The sequence below is a fragment of the Lutra lutra genome, chromosome 10, assembly GCF_902655055.1.
Source record: "Lutra lutra chromosome 10, mLutLut1.2, whole genome shotgun sequence".
Taxonomy (NCBI): Eukaryota; Metazoa; Chordata; class Mammalia; order Carnivora; family Mustelidae; genus Lutra; species Lutra lutra.
This window is the reverse complement of record NC_062287.1, coordinates 44,082,708-44,099,287: the sequence shown is the minus strand read 5'-3', so window position 1 is coordinate 44,099,287 and position 16,580 is coordinate 44,082,708. Positions and strand designations below refer to the sequence as shown.

The following is a 16,580-nucleotide window of genomic DNA, read 5'->3' as shown; positions in this document are numbered from 1 at the left end:
GATTTCTTTGTGCCTGTGTTTTCTTAGTTTCTTATGAGAGGGGATAATGATCATGCCCATCTCATAGACTGCTGTGAAGACTAAGTGAGTTAATATTTGTATGGTGTTTAGAGCAGTTTGTTAAATTAAGAAAATAAATATTCTGTTAGTAAAATATTTAAAAAATCTAAGTTCATTATGCTGTTTTCTTTGAAGTAGTTATTCTCAATATGGGGTAATTTTGCCTTCTAGGAGACATTTGTCAATTCCTGTAGACATTTTTGGTTGTCACAGCTCATAGCATGCTGCTGGCATTTAGAGAATAGAAGACAGGGATGCTCTAAACATCTTCTAATATATAGGATAGTCCTCCCCAACACCAAATAACCTGGTCCCCAATGGTGATAGTGTCAAGGTTGAGAGACCCTGCCTTAAATAAATCATTATTTGCTAGTGATTACTTAAAGATTAAATACATAAAACATGAAACCATCTCTTTGTTATTGTGAAGAATTTTTTAAAAAAATTTTTTTTTTATAAAGATTTTATCTATTTGACAGAGAGCAGGAGCAGGGAGAAGGGAGAAGCAGTCTCCCCACTGAGCAGGTTGCTCAATGCCAGACTCCATCCCAGGACCCTGGGATCATGACCCAAGTTGAAGGCAGATGCTTAACAGACTGAACCATCCAGACATCCTTATCATGAAGAATTCTTATTTCCCAAAGGAACTAGATTTCTCAGCCCCTCTAGAAGTAGTCTTCTAGAAGAGTTAGTGTCAAGCGTTGGGCCTAAGAAAGACTGCTGAATTGGAATTTGGTGCTAATAAGGCAAAGATCATGGAGTTGGCCACCTTGAGGGCCAGTTAGCTTTGTTCTGTTCCATGGCCATAGACGGTAATCTGAATACTAGTCAGCCATCTCTATGATGAATGTACTGCATTAATCACATGGGGAAACAGACAAGGGAATATAAGTGAACAAAATTAAATGCATACAGGTCTGATAGATGTTTAATAGTAATATTTTTATACAGAGAAGCTCCTAAATTGGGGGCCCATAATTATAATTTTGCATCACACTTCAGTATATAGCCTTTGTGTTAGTCAGATTGGTTACCATACTTGTCCTATGTGAACTAACCTTTTTTTTTTTTTTTTTTTTTCCTATGGCCTGTCCTTAGTGCTGCCTCTGTTTTTTGGCAGAGGAATGTTCATAAAGATATTCTCCTGTATTTTTTCTAGATACTTTACTGTTTATGTAATCTTTAAATTTAAGTCTATGATTCATTGCAAACTAATTTTTTTGTATAGTATGAGGCAGAGATCAAGGTTAATGTTCTGTTCTACACAGATATCCAGTTCCTCCAGTACTATTTATTTTTAAAAAAAGATAAAATTTTAGAAGTGGGGAAAAAAGAACTCTTAGCATCATTTGTTTTTAGTGTTGACCTTTAATTTTTATCTTTCAACAGAATGTTTTGATATACATAGCATTTTTCAACATGATGATTTTACATATATATATATATATATATATATATATATATACCAAGTGAAATAATTACTATAGTCAAACTAATTAACATATCATCTCCTCACATTGATGAGAGCATATGAAGTCTACTTTCTTAGCATGTTTCCAGTGTTCAGTATCATGTTATTAACAGTAGTCATTATGCTGTGTGGTAGATTCAGTAGACTTATTTGTCCTACATAACTGCAACTTTGTATCCTTTGACCATCATCCCATTTCCCTCTAGCCACTGGTAACCATTCTGCTGTGCTTTTCTCGGTTAGTCATTTTTAGAATTCACATGTAAGTGAGTTCAGGCAGTATTTGTCTTTCTGTTCCTGGCTTATTTCACTTACTGTAATGTCTCCATGCTCATTCATGTTATCACAAATGACAGAATTTCCCTCTTTTAAGACTTAGTCATTCCATTGTCATTCCCTCCATTGTCATTTCCCTCTTTTAAGGCTTAGTCATTCCATTCCACACTTTCTTTGACCGTTTATCTATTGATGGACACTTAGGTTGAATTTATATCTTGGCTCTTGTGAATGATGCTGTAAAGAACATGGGAGTGCAGATACCTCTTCAGGATACTGATTTCATTTACTTTTGGATATGTACCGAGAGATGGGATTGTTGAATCATGGGATATTCTATTTTTTAATTTTTTGAGGAACCTCCACAGTGTTTCCATACGAATTTACATTCCCACCAACAGTGTACAAGGATTCCCTTCTCTCCACTCCTTTAGCAGCACTTAACCACTTTTTTGTCTTTTGGATAAGAGCCACTATGACAGGTGCACAGTGGTATCTCATTGTGATTTAATTTTCATTTTCCTGGTTAGTGGTATTGAAAATATTTTTATATACTTGTTGACCATTTGTGTATCTTCTTTTCAGAAATGTCTGTCTGATCCTTTTTTTTTTTTTTAAAGTTTCTATTTAAATTCCAGTTAGTTAACATACAGTGTGATGTTAGTTTCAGGTGTTCAATATATTGATTTGACACTCCCTTACAATACCTGGTGCTCATCACAACGTACACTCCTTAATCTCCCATCACCTGTTTAACCCATCCCCCACCTATGACCCATCTTATAACCATCAGTTTGTTCTCTGTAGTTAAGAGTCTATTTCTTGGTTTGTCTCTCTCTCTTTGTCCCTTTGCTCATTTCTTTTGTTTGTCCCTTTGTTCATTTCTTTTTTTTTTTATTTTTTTTTAAAGATTTTATTTATTTATTTGACAGAGAGAGATCACAAGCAGGCAGAGAGGCAGGCAGAGAGAGAGGAAGGGAAGCAGGCTCCCTGCTGAGCAGAGAGCCCGATGCGGGGCTCGATCCCAGGACCCTGAGATTATGACCTGAGCCGAAGGCAGCGGCTTAACCCACTGAGCCACCCAGGCGCCCCCCTTTGTTCATTTCTTAAATTCCACGTATGAGTGGAACTTTAAACCACTTTTAATTTTTTTGTGTGTATGGTATAAGAAAGTCGGTCAGTTTCATTCTTTTACATATTGCTGTCCAGTTTTCCCTTTGTTGACAAGACTTTTTCCTATTGGTTATTCTTTCCTGCTTTGTTGAAGATTAATTGACTATATAATTATGGGTTTATTTCTGGGTTTTCTCTTCTGTTCTGTTGATCTCTGTGTCTGTCTTTGGCCCAGGATCATACAGTTTTGATCACTATAGCATTGAGATATAACTTGAAGTTTGGAATTGTGATGCCTGCAGGTTTGCTTTTCTTTTCCAAGATTGTTTTCTCTTTAGGCAGCATTTTTGGGTCTTGTTTTTTTTTTTTTTAAAGATTTTATTTATTTTATTTGACAGACAGAGATTACAAGTAGGCAGAGAGGCAGGCAGAGAGAGAGAGGAGGAAGCAGGCTCCCTGCTGAACAGAGAGTCTGACGCGGGGCTCGATCCCAGGACCCTGGGATCATGACCTGAGCCGAAGGCAGAGGCTTTAACCCACTGAGCCACCCAGGTGCCCCGGTCTTGTTTGTTTTTTAATTTAATTTTATTATTATTATTTTTAAATCATTTAGCTACTCTGTGGTTTTGATAGTATTATTTAGTGTGTTTACATGTAAAACAATTATTAATAGGAAGTACTTACTGTTGCTATTTTGTTCATTGTTTTCTATTTTGTAGTTCCTTTGTTTCTCTCTTGCTGTTTTTCTTTGAGAATTGATGACTTTTTTTTTTTTTTGTGGTGGCATGCTTTGATTTCTTTATTTTTCCTGTATCAACTATAGGCTTTTGCTTTGTGGTGGCTAATATAAAACATATTTATAAACAGTCTATTTTAAGCTGACAGCTTCAATCACATACAAAAGCTCTACCCTTTACTTCTCATCCTCATTTTATGTTTTTTTTAGTGACAATCTTTTTGTATTATGTATCTTTCAGTATATTTTTATAGCTGTAGTTATTTTAAATACTTTATCTTTTGATCTTTATATTTTAGAGTTAGTACTGTCAGTACTTTTGAATTGGTACTGTCACAGCACCATGACAGCATTAAAATACCTGACTGTATATTTGTATGAATTTGATGATGCATTATCTTCACCAGTGAGTTTTATATTTTTCATAGGTTTTTATGATACTAATTAATGTCTTTGCATTTCAGCTTGAGGAACTGTCTTCTGCTTTTCCTGTAATGCAGTTCTAGTGATGTTCTCTCTTACCTTTTGTTTTTTTGTGAAAGTTTTTATTTCATGAGCTGAAGGACAGCTTTGGCAAGTAAAGTATTCTTGGTTGGCAGTTTTTTTCTTTCAGCAATTTGAATATATCATCCCACTCTCTTCTGGCCTACAAGAAGACTGCTAAGAAATTCACTTATTCTTTTGGGGTTCCTTGGTATACAGTGATTTGCTTTTCTCTTACTGCTTTCACAATTCTCTTTTGTATACTTACAATGATGAGCACTAAGTAATATATAGAATCATTGACTCACTTTAGTGTATACCTGAAATTAATATAACACTGTAAGGTAACTGTACTGGGATTAAAATTAAAAAAAATTTTTTTTCTTTGACCTTTGAGAATTTGATTATGATGTGTCTACCTGAAAATCTCTTTATAGTCAATATAGTTGGGGTTCTTTGGGCTACTTGGTTCTGAATGTCTGTTTCCTTCTGTAAATTAGGGATGTTTTCAGTTATTGTTTCCTTAAGTAAGGTTTCTGTTTTTTTCTCTTTCTTAACTCGTTCTGGGATTCCCAGATGCTAATTTATTTGACTTGTTTTCCATAATTCTCGTAGACTTTTTTCACTCTTTTTCAATCTTTTTTCTTTTTGTTTCTCCACCTGGGTAATTTCAAATGACCTGTCTTTGACCCCAGTGATTCTTTCTTCAGCTTGACCTAGTCTGTTGTTGAAGCTAACTAAGGACTTTTTTTTAGTTTTGTCATTGTTTTCTTCAGCTCCAGAATTTTTTTTCTGTTTCTCCTCTCTCTATTCCTCCCTTCCTCCCTCCCTCCCTCTCTCTCTTTCTTTCTTTCTTTTCATTTTTGTTGAACTTCTCATTTGGTCATGCATTATTTTCCTGATTTCATTTAGTTGTATTGTATTGTTGTTGTTTAGTTGTATTGTAGTTTACTGAGGTTTTTTAACATGACAATTTTGAATTCTTTGGTAGTTCATGGATCTCTATCTTAGGATTGGTTACTGGTGTTTTATTTTGTTTCTTTGTTTTCCTGATTATTTGTATTCCTTGTGATTTCATTTTGATGTGTGTGCATTTGAAGAAGTAGGCATCATTTCCAGTCTCCAAACTCTGGCTCCTGCAGTGAAAGCCGTACACTGTGCAAGCTATCCAGAGATTTTGGGTAGGTTTTTTAGTCAAGCCTGTGCATGGATTTGCTGTTGAAGTCTTCAGGCAGATTGGTCTGGTGTTTTGGGGGTGAGTCTAGAGCCTAGGTTGACTGACGTGGGCCTTGTGCTTGGGCCTATTGGGGACAGGCCTTGTGGCTTGGATGTTGGTATTGGGCCTGGAGCTTTGGTCCCTGGAACAAGTTTAGAACTTGGTTTCTTGGAAGTTAGCCTGTTGCTGGGATGGGTCTTGAGCCTGCGTCTACAGTTGGTGTGGGTTGGCCTTGTGCCTGACTTTACTAGGCCAGGCCTGGTTCTAAGATTTGTGGTGAAGTTGGATGCTCACTTCACTCTTCTTTTATTGGGTGGGTGTCTCTCTCCACACTGGTTTGCCTGGACTTGGAGGTCAGGTGATACACATAATGTGAGATTGTCTTTCCTGCTCTTTTCAGTGTGTCTTTTCTTATTTCTGTGTTCTATCCATGTGTTGTAATCTCTCACCTGGAATCCTTAGCTTTTGTGAAGGTATTTTCATGCATGGGTAGTTACTCAAATTGATGTTTCTGCAAGGGGTTGAGTGCTGGAAACTGCTATTCTGCCATTTGGCTCATGTCACTCATGTATCATTTAATTCAGTCTCTTTAATAAATGAGGAAACTGAAATCTAAAGAAATATATCTAAACAAGGATCTTTCATGGCAATTATTAGTTGTAGAGCTAAAATTAAAAAATGTATCTCGTGATTACTTTGTACTCCATCATGGTATTTATTTCTGTCTCTTGTTCAGGTTATTTTTTCTATACTAAACCCCATTTTCTCATACTTGTTCATCTCTCACCAACCCCCATTTCTCATACTTGTACTCATATATGTGCATTTACACATATATCATATGCTTATGGTAGAATGTCTGGAAAGTACTCCCAAGCAGAAAGAAGAGTAAAATAATCTGTTGCCACAATTAGAAATAACCAATGTACAACATTCTCATATTTGTTCCTTGTGTTTATTAAAAAATAATGCTTTGTAGTCTACATTTTCACTGTATATGTTTTGATTTATTTTTTCCTAGTCATTAGTCTTCTAAAACTAGATTATATAACTAAAATAAACAGAGGTTTACCATTTTAATCATAGTGCTATTATGTATCTGTATTTAGCTAAATTTAAGTATATTTGGAAAATTCCTAAGAATTACTTAGTGTGGAATTTGTTGGTCAAAACTTATGGACATTACAACATATTATTTGCCATAAAAATATATTTATGAAGGTGCCTGTGAATGTCTGATAATGATTTTATATACATGTACATGTGCTGTTACTACCTGGTAGCATTTTTTGGTGAGATCAGTGTTTCTTAACCTTTTTTAACAGGGTAGTATACCTAGGAGTGATAATAATTGTGTGCCACACTAGGGAAAACTGAGATGTTTATTACTGTGCTCTGCAGCCGACTAGGCCTGACTACCCAAACTGTTGAGAGGATCAGTGTTTTGGCCACCTGTAAACTCTGGTTGGAAGCTCTGGATTAGAGCTCAGTGATGATAAGGTCCTAGGTTATTTCTCATGTTTTGTGTAAGATTTTTCCTGTTTGTTGCAATAGACTGTAGTTTGGTATACCAGTATTGCAAATATATACAATTTATCCACTTCATTGTTAATGGATATTTAGTTTTTGGCAGTATTTGTAATTACAGATGGTGCTATTAATATGACTTTTGGTGGAAATAAGCACTTCCTTCTTCTGAGTTTATATACCTAGGAGAGGAATTGCTGGATCATAGAATAAGCATACATTCTATTTTGTTAGATAGTGAAGAAACTCTTCAGTTTTACACTCCTGCCAGCAGTATATGAAATTTCCAGTTTTTTTCATTTCCATCAGTACTTTGCATTATCAGTTCTTTTTATTTTAGTCATTTTGATGTGTGTGTATTCCTATTTCTTGATGCAATGAAGACTAATGATGATAAGCATATTTCATTTACCTATTGACCATGTGGATGACTGCTTTTTTTTTTAATTGACCTTTTTATCTTGAGATGATTGTAGATTCTTATGCAGTTGTAAGAAATAATGCAGAGAGATTCCCTGTACTTTTTATTTGGTTTCTCCCAGTGGTGCTAAACGATAGTAAAATGTCACAACCAAAATACTGCCATTGACATAGTCAAGATATAGAACATCTCCATCACCAAAAGGATCCCTGAGGTTGCCCTTTTATAGCAATACCCACTTCCTTCCTACATACCTCCCTCCTCTTAATCCCTAGGCCACCATTACTTTATTCTTCATTTCCATAATTTTGTCATTTCAAGAATGTTATGTTAATGAAATCATACATTATGCATTGTTTTGGGATTGGCCTTTTTTATTCATATTTTTTATGAGATTCATCAAGATTGTTTCACGTATCACTCATTTATTCTTTTTCAGAGCTAAGTAGTATTCTCTTACATGGATATTTCACCATTTTTTTTTTTTTTAAATCATTCACTTCTTAAAAGACATATGGGCCCTTTCTGGGTTTTGACTATTAGATTAAAAAAAAACTGCTATAAACATTTGTGCACAGGTTTTGAACATACATTTTCAGTTCTCTAGGATAAACACCTTGGATGGTAGTTGCTGCATCATATGATAGTGGTTTATATATTTTTTCAGGAAACTGTCAAATTGCTTTCCAGAATGACTGTACCATTTTGCATTCTCCTTCGTAATGCATGAGTGATCCAATTTCTCTGTTTTTTTTTTGCCAGAATTTGGTGTTTCCAGTATTTTAAAATTTTAGCCATTCAGATGTTTGTATAGTGATTACTCATTGTGATTTTGATTTGCATTTCCTTTTTTTTTTTTTTAAAGATTTTATTTATTTATTTGTCAGAGAGAGAGAGGGAGAGAGAGCAAGCACAGGCAGACAGAATGGCAGGCAGAGGCAGAGGGAGAAGCAGGCTCCCTGATGAGCAAGGAGCCCGATGTGGGACTCGATCCCAGTATGCTGGGATCATGACCTGAGCCGAAGGCAGCTGCTTAACCAACTGAGCCACCCAGGCGTCCCTGATTTGCATTTCCTTAATGGCTAGTGTACTCATTTGCCATTTGCTCATCTTCAGTAAAATGTCTGTTCATATCTTTGCCACTTTATTCATAACTTTTTTACTGTTGACTTTTGAGATTTCCATATATATACTAGATTTTAGTCCTCTGCTGTATATGTAGTTTACAAGTATCCTCTCCCATTCTGTAGCTAGTCTTTTTATATTCTTAACATGTCTTTCAAAGAGAAAAGGTTTTAATTATGAAGTGTAATGTACAGTTTTTCTTTTATGAATTATGCTTTTTAAAAAATTATTTATTTGACAGAGAGAGACATAGCAGGAGAGGGTACAGAAGCCGGTGAGTGGGAGAGGGAGAAGCAGGCTTCCTGTTGAGCAGGGAGCCTGATATGGGGCTCGATGTGGGGCTTGATCCCAGGACATTGGGATCATGACCTGAGCAGAAGGCAGAGGCTTGGTCACTGAGCCACCCAGGCGCCCCTGAATTATGCTTTTGGCCTCATGTCTACGAACTCTTTGCCTAGCCTTAAATCCCTAAGATTTTGATTTTTTTCCCCCTAAGCTTTTATAATGTATGTTTTACATTTATGTCTGTAATCTATTTTCAATTAAATTTGTGTGAACTGTGAGAGTTAGGTTGAGGTTGTTTTTTTATTTTTACTTTTTATTGTCTGGCCTGTGGATATCCAGTTGCTCTAGCATCATTTGTTGAGAAGTCTTTAGTTGGAAGTATTTGTGTGGGTCTATTTCTAGGTTCTCTGTTGTATTTCATTAACGTATTTGTGTATTTCTCTGCCAATAACACAAAGCCCAATTGCTCTTTGAATTTAGTAAGTCTTAAAATTGGATAGACTGATTTACTTTATTCTCTTTCCCAAGGTTGTTTTAGTTCTTCTATAATCTCCGTTTTTCTGTATAAATTTCAGGTAATTTTGCCTATATCTCTGCAAAAATCTTTCTGAGATGATGATAGAAATTGTGTCACTTTGGGGAGAATTGACATGCTGAGTCTTTTAGTCCAAAACATTTATTTAATACATACTTTGCTTTCTTTCATCAGCATTGTGTAGTTTTGAGCATGTAAATCCTATACAGGTAGATTTTTCTCTAAGTGTCTTATTTTTTTGATGATTTGTGAACGCTATTGTATTTTTAATTTTGGTATCTATATGTTGATTGCTCTTGTATAGAAATACAGATGTTTTTAAAAAAGATATTTATTTGAGAGAAAGAAAACAAGTGGTAGGGAGGGGCAAAGAAGGAGGGAAGGGGAGAGAGAGAAGTAGACTCCCCACCGAGCAGGAAGCCCAATGTGGGGCTTGATCTCAGTACCTGGAGATCATGATCAGGAGATCATGACCTGAGCTGAAGGCAGGCGCCCAACCAACTGAGCCATCCATGCGCCCCTACAGATAATTTTTGTATGTTTATCTGTATCCTTTGTCCTTGCTGAACTGCCTTATTATTGTTGGTTGGTTTGTTTTTATTTTGTATATTGTTAGGGATTTTCTATTTTTCTATGTTGGACAATCAGGTTATTTGCAAACGGATAATTTTGTTTCTTCCTTTACAGGAACAGAGGGTTTTTTTTTTTTTTTTTTATATCTACTTGAATATATAACAGAGTAGCTGATTCTGCCCACTATTAAGTCTAAAATGAAAGAGACATTACATTCCAAAACCTGAAGATACTAGGAAACCATTAGAACTGATATGGTTGGGACACCTGGCTACTCAAGTTTGAGCCCCATGTTGGGTGTGCAGATTAATTTAAAAAGAAAAATTCTTAAAAAAAAAAAAAAGAACTGATGAGATGGTTGTTGAGGATCAGGGAGTTATTAAGAATGACACTAACATTTTGTTCCTGAGTAATTGGGTGGATGTAATGGGGGGGGAGGACTTATAAGTAAGAGCATTTTGGAGAAATGTAATGAGTTCTACTTTGGACATGCTGATTTTTTAAATGCCTGTTGGACATATTTCTTGATATGACCAAGAAGGATGGATATTTGAAGTATGGATTAAGAATTTAGGCAAGAGGTTGGAGTTATAATTCCTACTGTGAGATGATAGCTGATGCCATGGGAGAGAGCATATGTGGAATGAGTAGCAATCTGAGGAAGAAATGCTAACAAAGGAAAAGTTAACAATGGGAAATAACAATGGGAACAATGGGAAACAATGAATGGGATAACAATAACAATGGGAAACAATGGGATAACAATGGGAAAATGAAAAGAATGCATTGTCACGGAAACTATAGAAACCTCTGTGGTCAAAATTGCACCTGTTTGTCAAGATTTGTCTTAGAAAATTCAGTGATACTGGGTATTTACCCCAAAGATACAGATGTAGTGAAAAGAAGGGCCATCTGTACCCCAATGCTTATAGCAGCAGTGGCCACGGTCGCCAAACTGTGGAAAGAACCAAGATGCCCTTCAACGGAAGAATGGATAAGGAAGATGTGGTCCATATTACACTATGGAGTATTATGCCTCCATCAGAAAGGATGAATACCCAACTTTTGTATCAATGTGGACGGGACTGGAAGAGATTATGCTGAGTGAAATAAGTCAAGCAGGGAGATTCAATTATCCTATGGTTTCACTTATTTGTGGAGCATAACAAATAACATGGAGGACATGGGGAGGTGGAGGAGAAGGGAGTTGAGGGAAATTGGAAGGGGAGATGAACCATGAGAGACTATGGACTCTGAAAAACAATCTGAGCGTTTTGAAGGGGTTGGGGGTGGGAGGTTGGGGGAGCCAGGTGGTGGGTATTAGGGAGGGCATGTGTTGCATGGAGCACTGGGTGTGGTGCATAAACAATGAATTCTGTTACACTGAAAAGAAATTAAAAAAAAAAATTCAGTGATATCTTTCAGACATCATCACTTGCCCAGTCCCATCTCCTTTTAGTCGTTCCCTAATATATATTTCTAAAGCAGTTTCTTTTTCCTCCAGTCTGGCATTTCACCATGTTATAGTTTCTTGTTGGTGTGTCTATTTCTCTATCAAGATTTTATATTCCTTGATGGCAGAGATTAGATATTCATCATTGTTTTTCCTGTGTATGGCATAATTCTTAATAACAATTTGTTTAATTGAATGAAGTAGGAAATGATCAGTTTCAGAGGTTTCTAAGGGGTGGAGTACGAAAAGAACTGAGAAGAGGCCATTGGATTTGTTGATCATGGACCTTAGGAAAAGTGGTATCTGGGAGTGAATAGAGAGTTCTCTAGTCTTCTTTCAAGTCGTCCTGCCCTTTCTTATACTTCCTACCTTATTCCCTAATTATGTGGTTTTAACTTTTGTCCCTTTGATACATTGTTTTATCATGATAGAAAAGTATTTTTTCCCTGTGGCCTGTGAAAATTCCATTTTTCCAGATATAACTCATATCCCTTTTGCAGTGAAACTGCTGCCTACTCCTGTATTAAACTCACTCTTTGATAAACTTCCAAGGTACTTCATGTTATATTATTAAAACTTAGTCATTCTTGAATCTGTCCATATCTTATCATACCATGTTTTAATTCATATTCTGTTTATAACCTATAACATTAATAGTGTACTCGATACATACTTAGATCTCATGTCTTGATTTTTAAATATCATTACTAACTTATCTCAGAGCTTTTTTGGTTTGTTTTAATCTTGAAACCTTTCTTTTAAATTCAGAGTTCAGATACAAAAAGCACTGAAAACAAATTATGTTTTCAATCTAAATTTAAAAGATAAGTCATGAAGATTCATTGGATGATATCTTTATGAAATATTTTTGTGACTAACTTCTCTACAGGATACTGTATACATCCTCTGTACAGGAACTTCTTCCTGTTTCCCTGTCCTGGTAACATTGTGGTACTAACAAACCTATAGTAGATTAGATTCTCAGTCTTTTTTTTTTTAAATGGGCTCCAGGGCACCAGAGATCATTAATTTTATTTTTTACTTTTTGTATTCATATGGTTTTGTTGCACAGTAGTCATGTTTGAATAGCTGAATGAATTTCATTGGTTTCTATCACTGAAGTTCTCTAATATCCAGGCCGATAATACCTGTAAAATATTTGACATTCAGTCTTTTTTTTTTTTAATTTTATTTTTTATAAACATATAATATATTTTTATCCCCAGGGGTACAGGTCTGTGAATCGCCAGGTTTACATACTTCACAGCACTCACCATAGCACATACCCTCCCCAATGTCCATAATCCCACCCCCCCTCTCCCAAACCCCCTCCCCTCATCAACCCTCAGTTTGTTTTGTGAGATTAAGGGTCACTTATGGTTTGTCTCCCTCCCAATCCCATCTTGTTTCATTTACTCTTCTCCTACCCCCTTAACCCCCCATGTTGCATCTCCTCTCCCTCATATCAGGGAGATCATATGATAGTTGTCTTTCTCCGATTGACTGATTTCGCTAAGCATGATACCCTCTAGTTCCATCCACGTCGTCGCAAATGGCATGATTTCATTTCTTTTGATGGCTGCATAGTAATCCATTGTGTATATATACCACATCTTCTTTATCCATTCGTCTGTTGATGGACATCTAGGTTCTTTCCATAGTTTGGCTATTGTAGACATTGCTGCTATAAACATTCGGGTGCACGTGCCCCTTCGGATCACTACGTTTGTATCTTTAGGGTAAATACCCAGCAGTGCAATTGCTGGGTCATAGGGTAGTTCTATTTTCAACATTTTGAGGAACCTCCATGCTGTTTTCCAGAGTGGTTGCACCAGCTTGCATTCCCACCAACAGTGTAGGAGGGTTCCCCTTTCTCTGCATCCTCGCCAGCATCTGTCATTTCCTGACTTGTTAATTTTAGCCATTCTGACTGGTGTGAGGTGATATCTCATTCTGGTTTTGATTTGTATTTCCCTGATGCCGAGTGATGTGGAGCACTTTTTCATGTGTCTGTTGGCCATCTGGATGTCTTCTTTGCAGAAATGTCTGTTCATGTCCTCTGCCCATTTCTTGATTGGATTATTTGTTCTTTGGTGTTGAGTTTGCTAAGTTCTTTATAGATTTTGGACACTAGCCCTTTTGACATTCAGTTTCTATTTGAATTGTGCTTTTTTTTTCCATTTAAAAAGTTTTTTCCATTATTCAGTTTAAAACTGTTCTCAAGATATTTCAGATATTTATCACAACATTTGGAAGTTATTCTCTATGACCCATGTTGTAATTTCTTGGTGTATAATTTACCCATTATATCTTCAATAAATTAAAGTGTCTTCTTTCCCATCCCAGAAATTGTATTTTTTGAGAGGAACCAGTAAAATCTCAGTTTTAACTTTATTTTTAAAATGTATGCTATTATCAGTACCTTTCACCTAAGAGCTAATTTAAGTGGGAAAAATTGGTCAAATTAAACAAAAAAGCCTTTCTCTTTCCAGATCGCAGCAATTCTCCGGAAACGAAAATTAGACTATTATTTACACAAACTACTCCCTGAGATCCTACAATCTGCTTCATTTCTGACTGCTAATGGGGCCTTGTATATGGCTTTCTTTTGCATTTTAAGGTTGGTACTCATAATCACCACTGGAGATTAATACAGATTCCTTTTTTGAAACTGAAACAAACGGATGTTTTTATAAATGTTGTGCAGGTCGCTGCTTGTATATTTTTTTCTCCATCAAAGACATTTATTTATCTCAAAGAGAGCTTGTTAAACGAGGAGTTGTGGGCCTCTGGGCCTAAAGATGTAATATAAACTTTAAAAATTATTGCAGTGATTATAGAGCAAAAGTGTTTTGGTGTGTCCTGCATTTTCTGAGGCCTACTGTATTTACCAAGTTGTTGATTAGGATTTCTTAGCTTTTTAATTTCATGGATCAGGAATTCAGAGCACCCATCCATGATATAGGTGAGGTCCACATGCAGTGAGTAGACTTCAAAAGGACTATAAAATGCTCATGTTTACATGTACAACAGTAAATTAACTTTTGGAATATCCTATTGATGGAACTTTTGGTCCTGATTAAGTCTTATGATTACCTGTGTCACATGCTTCTTATTATTTGGATACAGCTGGAATTCAGTTTTTAGTGCTGTGATATACCTAACATGTTTATTATATATTTTCTTCTTATCTTTTTCCCCCTTGATTGTTGAAAATCCAAACTAGTGTTTTTCTTAAAACTGTCAAATTAAAATACTAAGTTTACATTTTTCTCATATTAGTGTGGCTCAGAGTAGTTCTGTAGGTACATATTAACTACAGTTAAGAAGATAATTTTCATATATCTTTTACAGATTTTTTTCCCTCAGTACCTTAATATTTATAAACTTTTAAATTATGCAGAAAATAATTGATAAGGTTTATACTACTGAAACAAATCATGCCTTTAACTTGAAACTCTATCATATGTTCTCTGGAAAGTTTCTAATACTTGCTCACACACTAAAAATAAAGTTCCAAGATAATTAGGTCTTAAAACATTGTAATAATCATAAGTTGCTATTGTAGCATATTTCTTTAAGTTCTGTGAACCTGTTTGGTTAAATTGTGGAAATGCAAAACACCTACTGGGTTTATAGTTATATTACTTAAAATAACATCTGTGGTCCTCCTGTAACTGTCTCCTTGAGTTATTTTTCTTTAATTTTTACATTCAACAACTTCTTAAGGCCTTTGTAGATTTTATGTTGGAGGGGAAAAATCACTCTGGTTTTCTCAGGCCAAAGGTTTCTGATGTTCATTTTAGAAATACCCATGTTATATATGCTCTGTTGGTTTTCTGATTCTTCTAAAGCTAAGCTTCAGTTAAAAATACCATTTCATCAGTGATTCTTAATCCCTATGTGTATGTGCATACATTTTTCTTATAATGTGTTATTTAGCAATTGGCCAACTTTGTTCAGATCATTTCTTACAAATTTTGTGCTGCTTATCCCTTTCTTAGGAACATCCAGTCTTTGAAAGGAAAACAAAAAACTTCCTAATGTTTCCAAATATGTTTTTTGGTCTTTTAAGAAACCCAAGCAGCTAATGACCATTTATAGTGTGTGAGATACTCTGTAGGTTCTTATTTTCAAGGGACATATCCCAGTAAGTGAATAATTATATATATACTTTCATACACACACAAAACTAAAAAATAGAAAATACTTCCATAAGTACTATAAGGAAAAGTTATCAAGGGTTGTTGAAGCAAAGAAGGGGAGACATTTGTTGAATATTTATCATGTGTTAAAAAATAATAGTGGTAATAATAATCATAACAACAGCTAACATTTTCCTCACACTTTCCATGCATGGTGCTAGGAAATACCTCATGTAGTTCTCATAACAACTGTATGAGACAAGAAGTATTATTGTTCCCATTTGATACCTAAGGCAGCTGAGAATGTAGAGGGTTTGCATCGTGAGTAGTATTGGATCTAGGGATTGTGTGAATGGATCTGACTGACTAAATTATTGGAAGGAGAGCTACCTATCAGTTTGCTGTTGTAACCAGAATAGGACATGGTGAGGGACTTAATTTGAGGCAGGGGTGGCAGGTTGGAGAGGAATTTAAGAGAACGGAAAAATTTAAGGGAATGATTTAATGTGTGGGGGAAAAGGAAAAGGAGAAGCTAAGGATGTCTCAAAGCATCACACTTGAGTGGGTAAGTAGGTATTGATCCCATTCACCTAGAAAAATAGTGGAGAGAGCAAATTCATGGGGATAGAGAAGAGAGCTGATGAGTTTGGTTATGGACATGTTGAATTTGGGGCGCTGTGGGACATTAGGTAGAGGGTGGGCTGAGAAGGGGAATTTCTGTTCGCAATAACTGAAATAACCACATAGCAATTTCATACAAACATTCCAAATTTGAATTTCAGGAAGATACTTGGAAAATTCTACTCTTGGAGTCCTGGCTTTGGTGCCGCTTTACCAGCATCTTATGTGGCCATTCTGATTGAAAGAAAAAGCAGGTACAATTTTATATATGTACATATTTAATAGAATTGATTTACTGTCCTCCACCCCAAATAAATATTTTTTAACTTACTATTTATTGTAGCCCAGGGATGAAAAATATTTTCACATGTGTTTTAGCCTTGCAAATATTTGATGCAAAATTTAATTTAATTTTAATATTATTATGTACGTTTATTAAGCCTGTAAAAATGTAAAGATTGACTTTATAGAACAATAATACCCTTTGGTCTTTGTTTGCTAAAAAGTGAGAGAGTTCTCAAATGGGCCTAAGACAGGACA

The 16,580-nt window shown here is 35.6% G+C and overlaps 1 protein-coding gene across 3 annotated transcripts in view; it reads left to right on the top strand.

Moving 5' to 3' along the window:
* TMEM135 (transmembrane protein 135) overlaps positions 1 to 16,580 on the top strand; it is a 253,981-nt gene that overhangs the window by 15,943 nt on the left and 221,458 nt on the right. For all 3 annotated transcript variants that reach the window (XM_047691065.1, XM_047691064.1, XM_047691062.1), the window contains exons 2-3: positions 13,767 to 13,894; positions 16,202 to 16,294. In XM_047691065.1, the coding sequence (XP_047547021.1) occupies positions 13,872 to 13,894; positions 16,202 to 16,294 (116 nt within the window). In that variant the 5' untranslated portion in view covers positions 13,767 to 13,871. The remainder of the gene's footprint in view (positions 1 to 13,766; positions 13,895 to 16,201; positions 16,295 to 16,580) is intronic.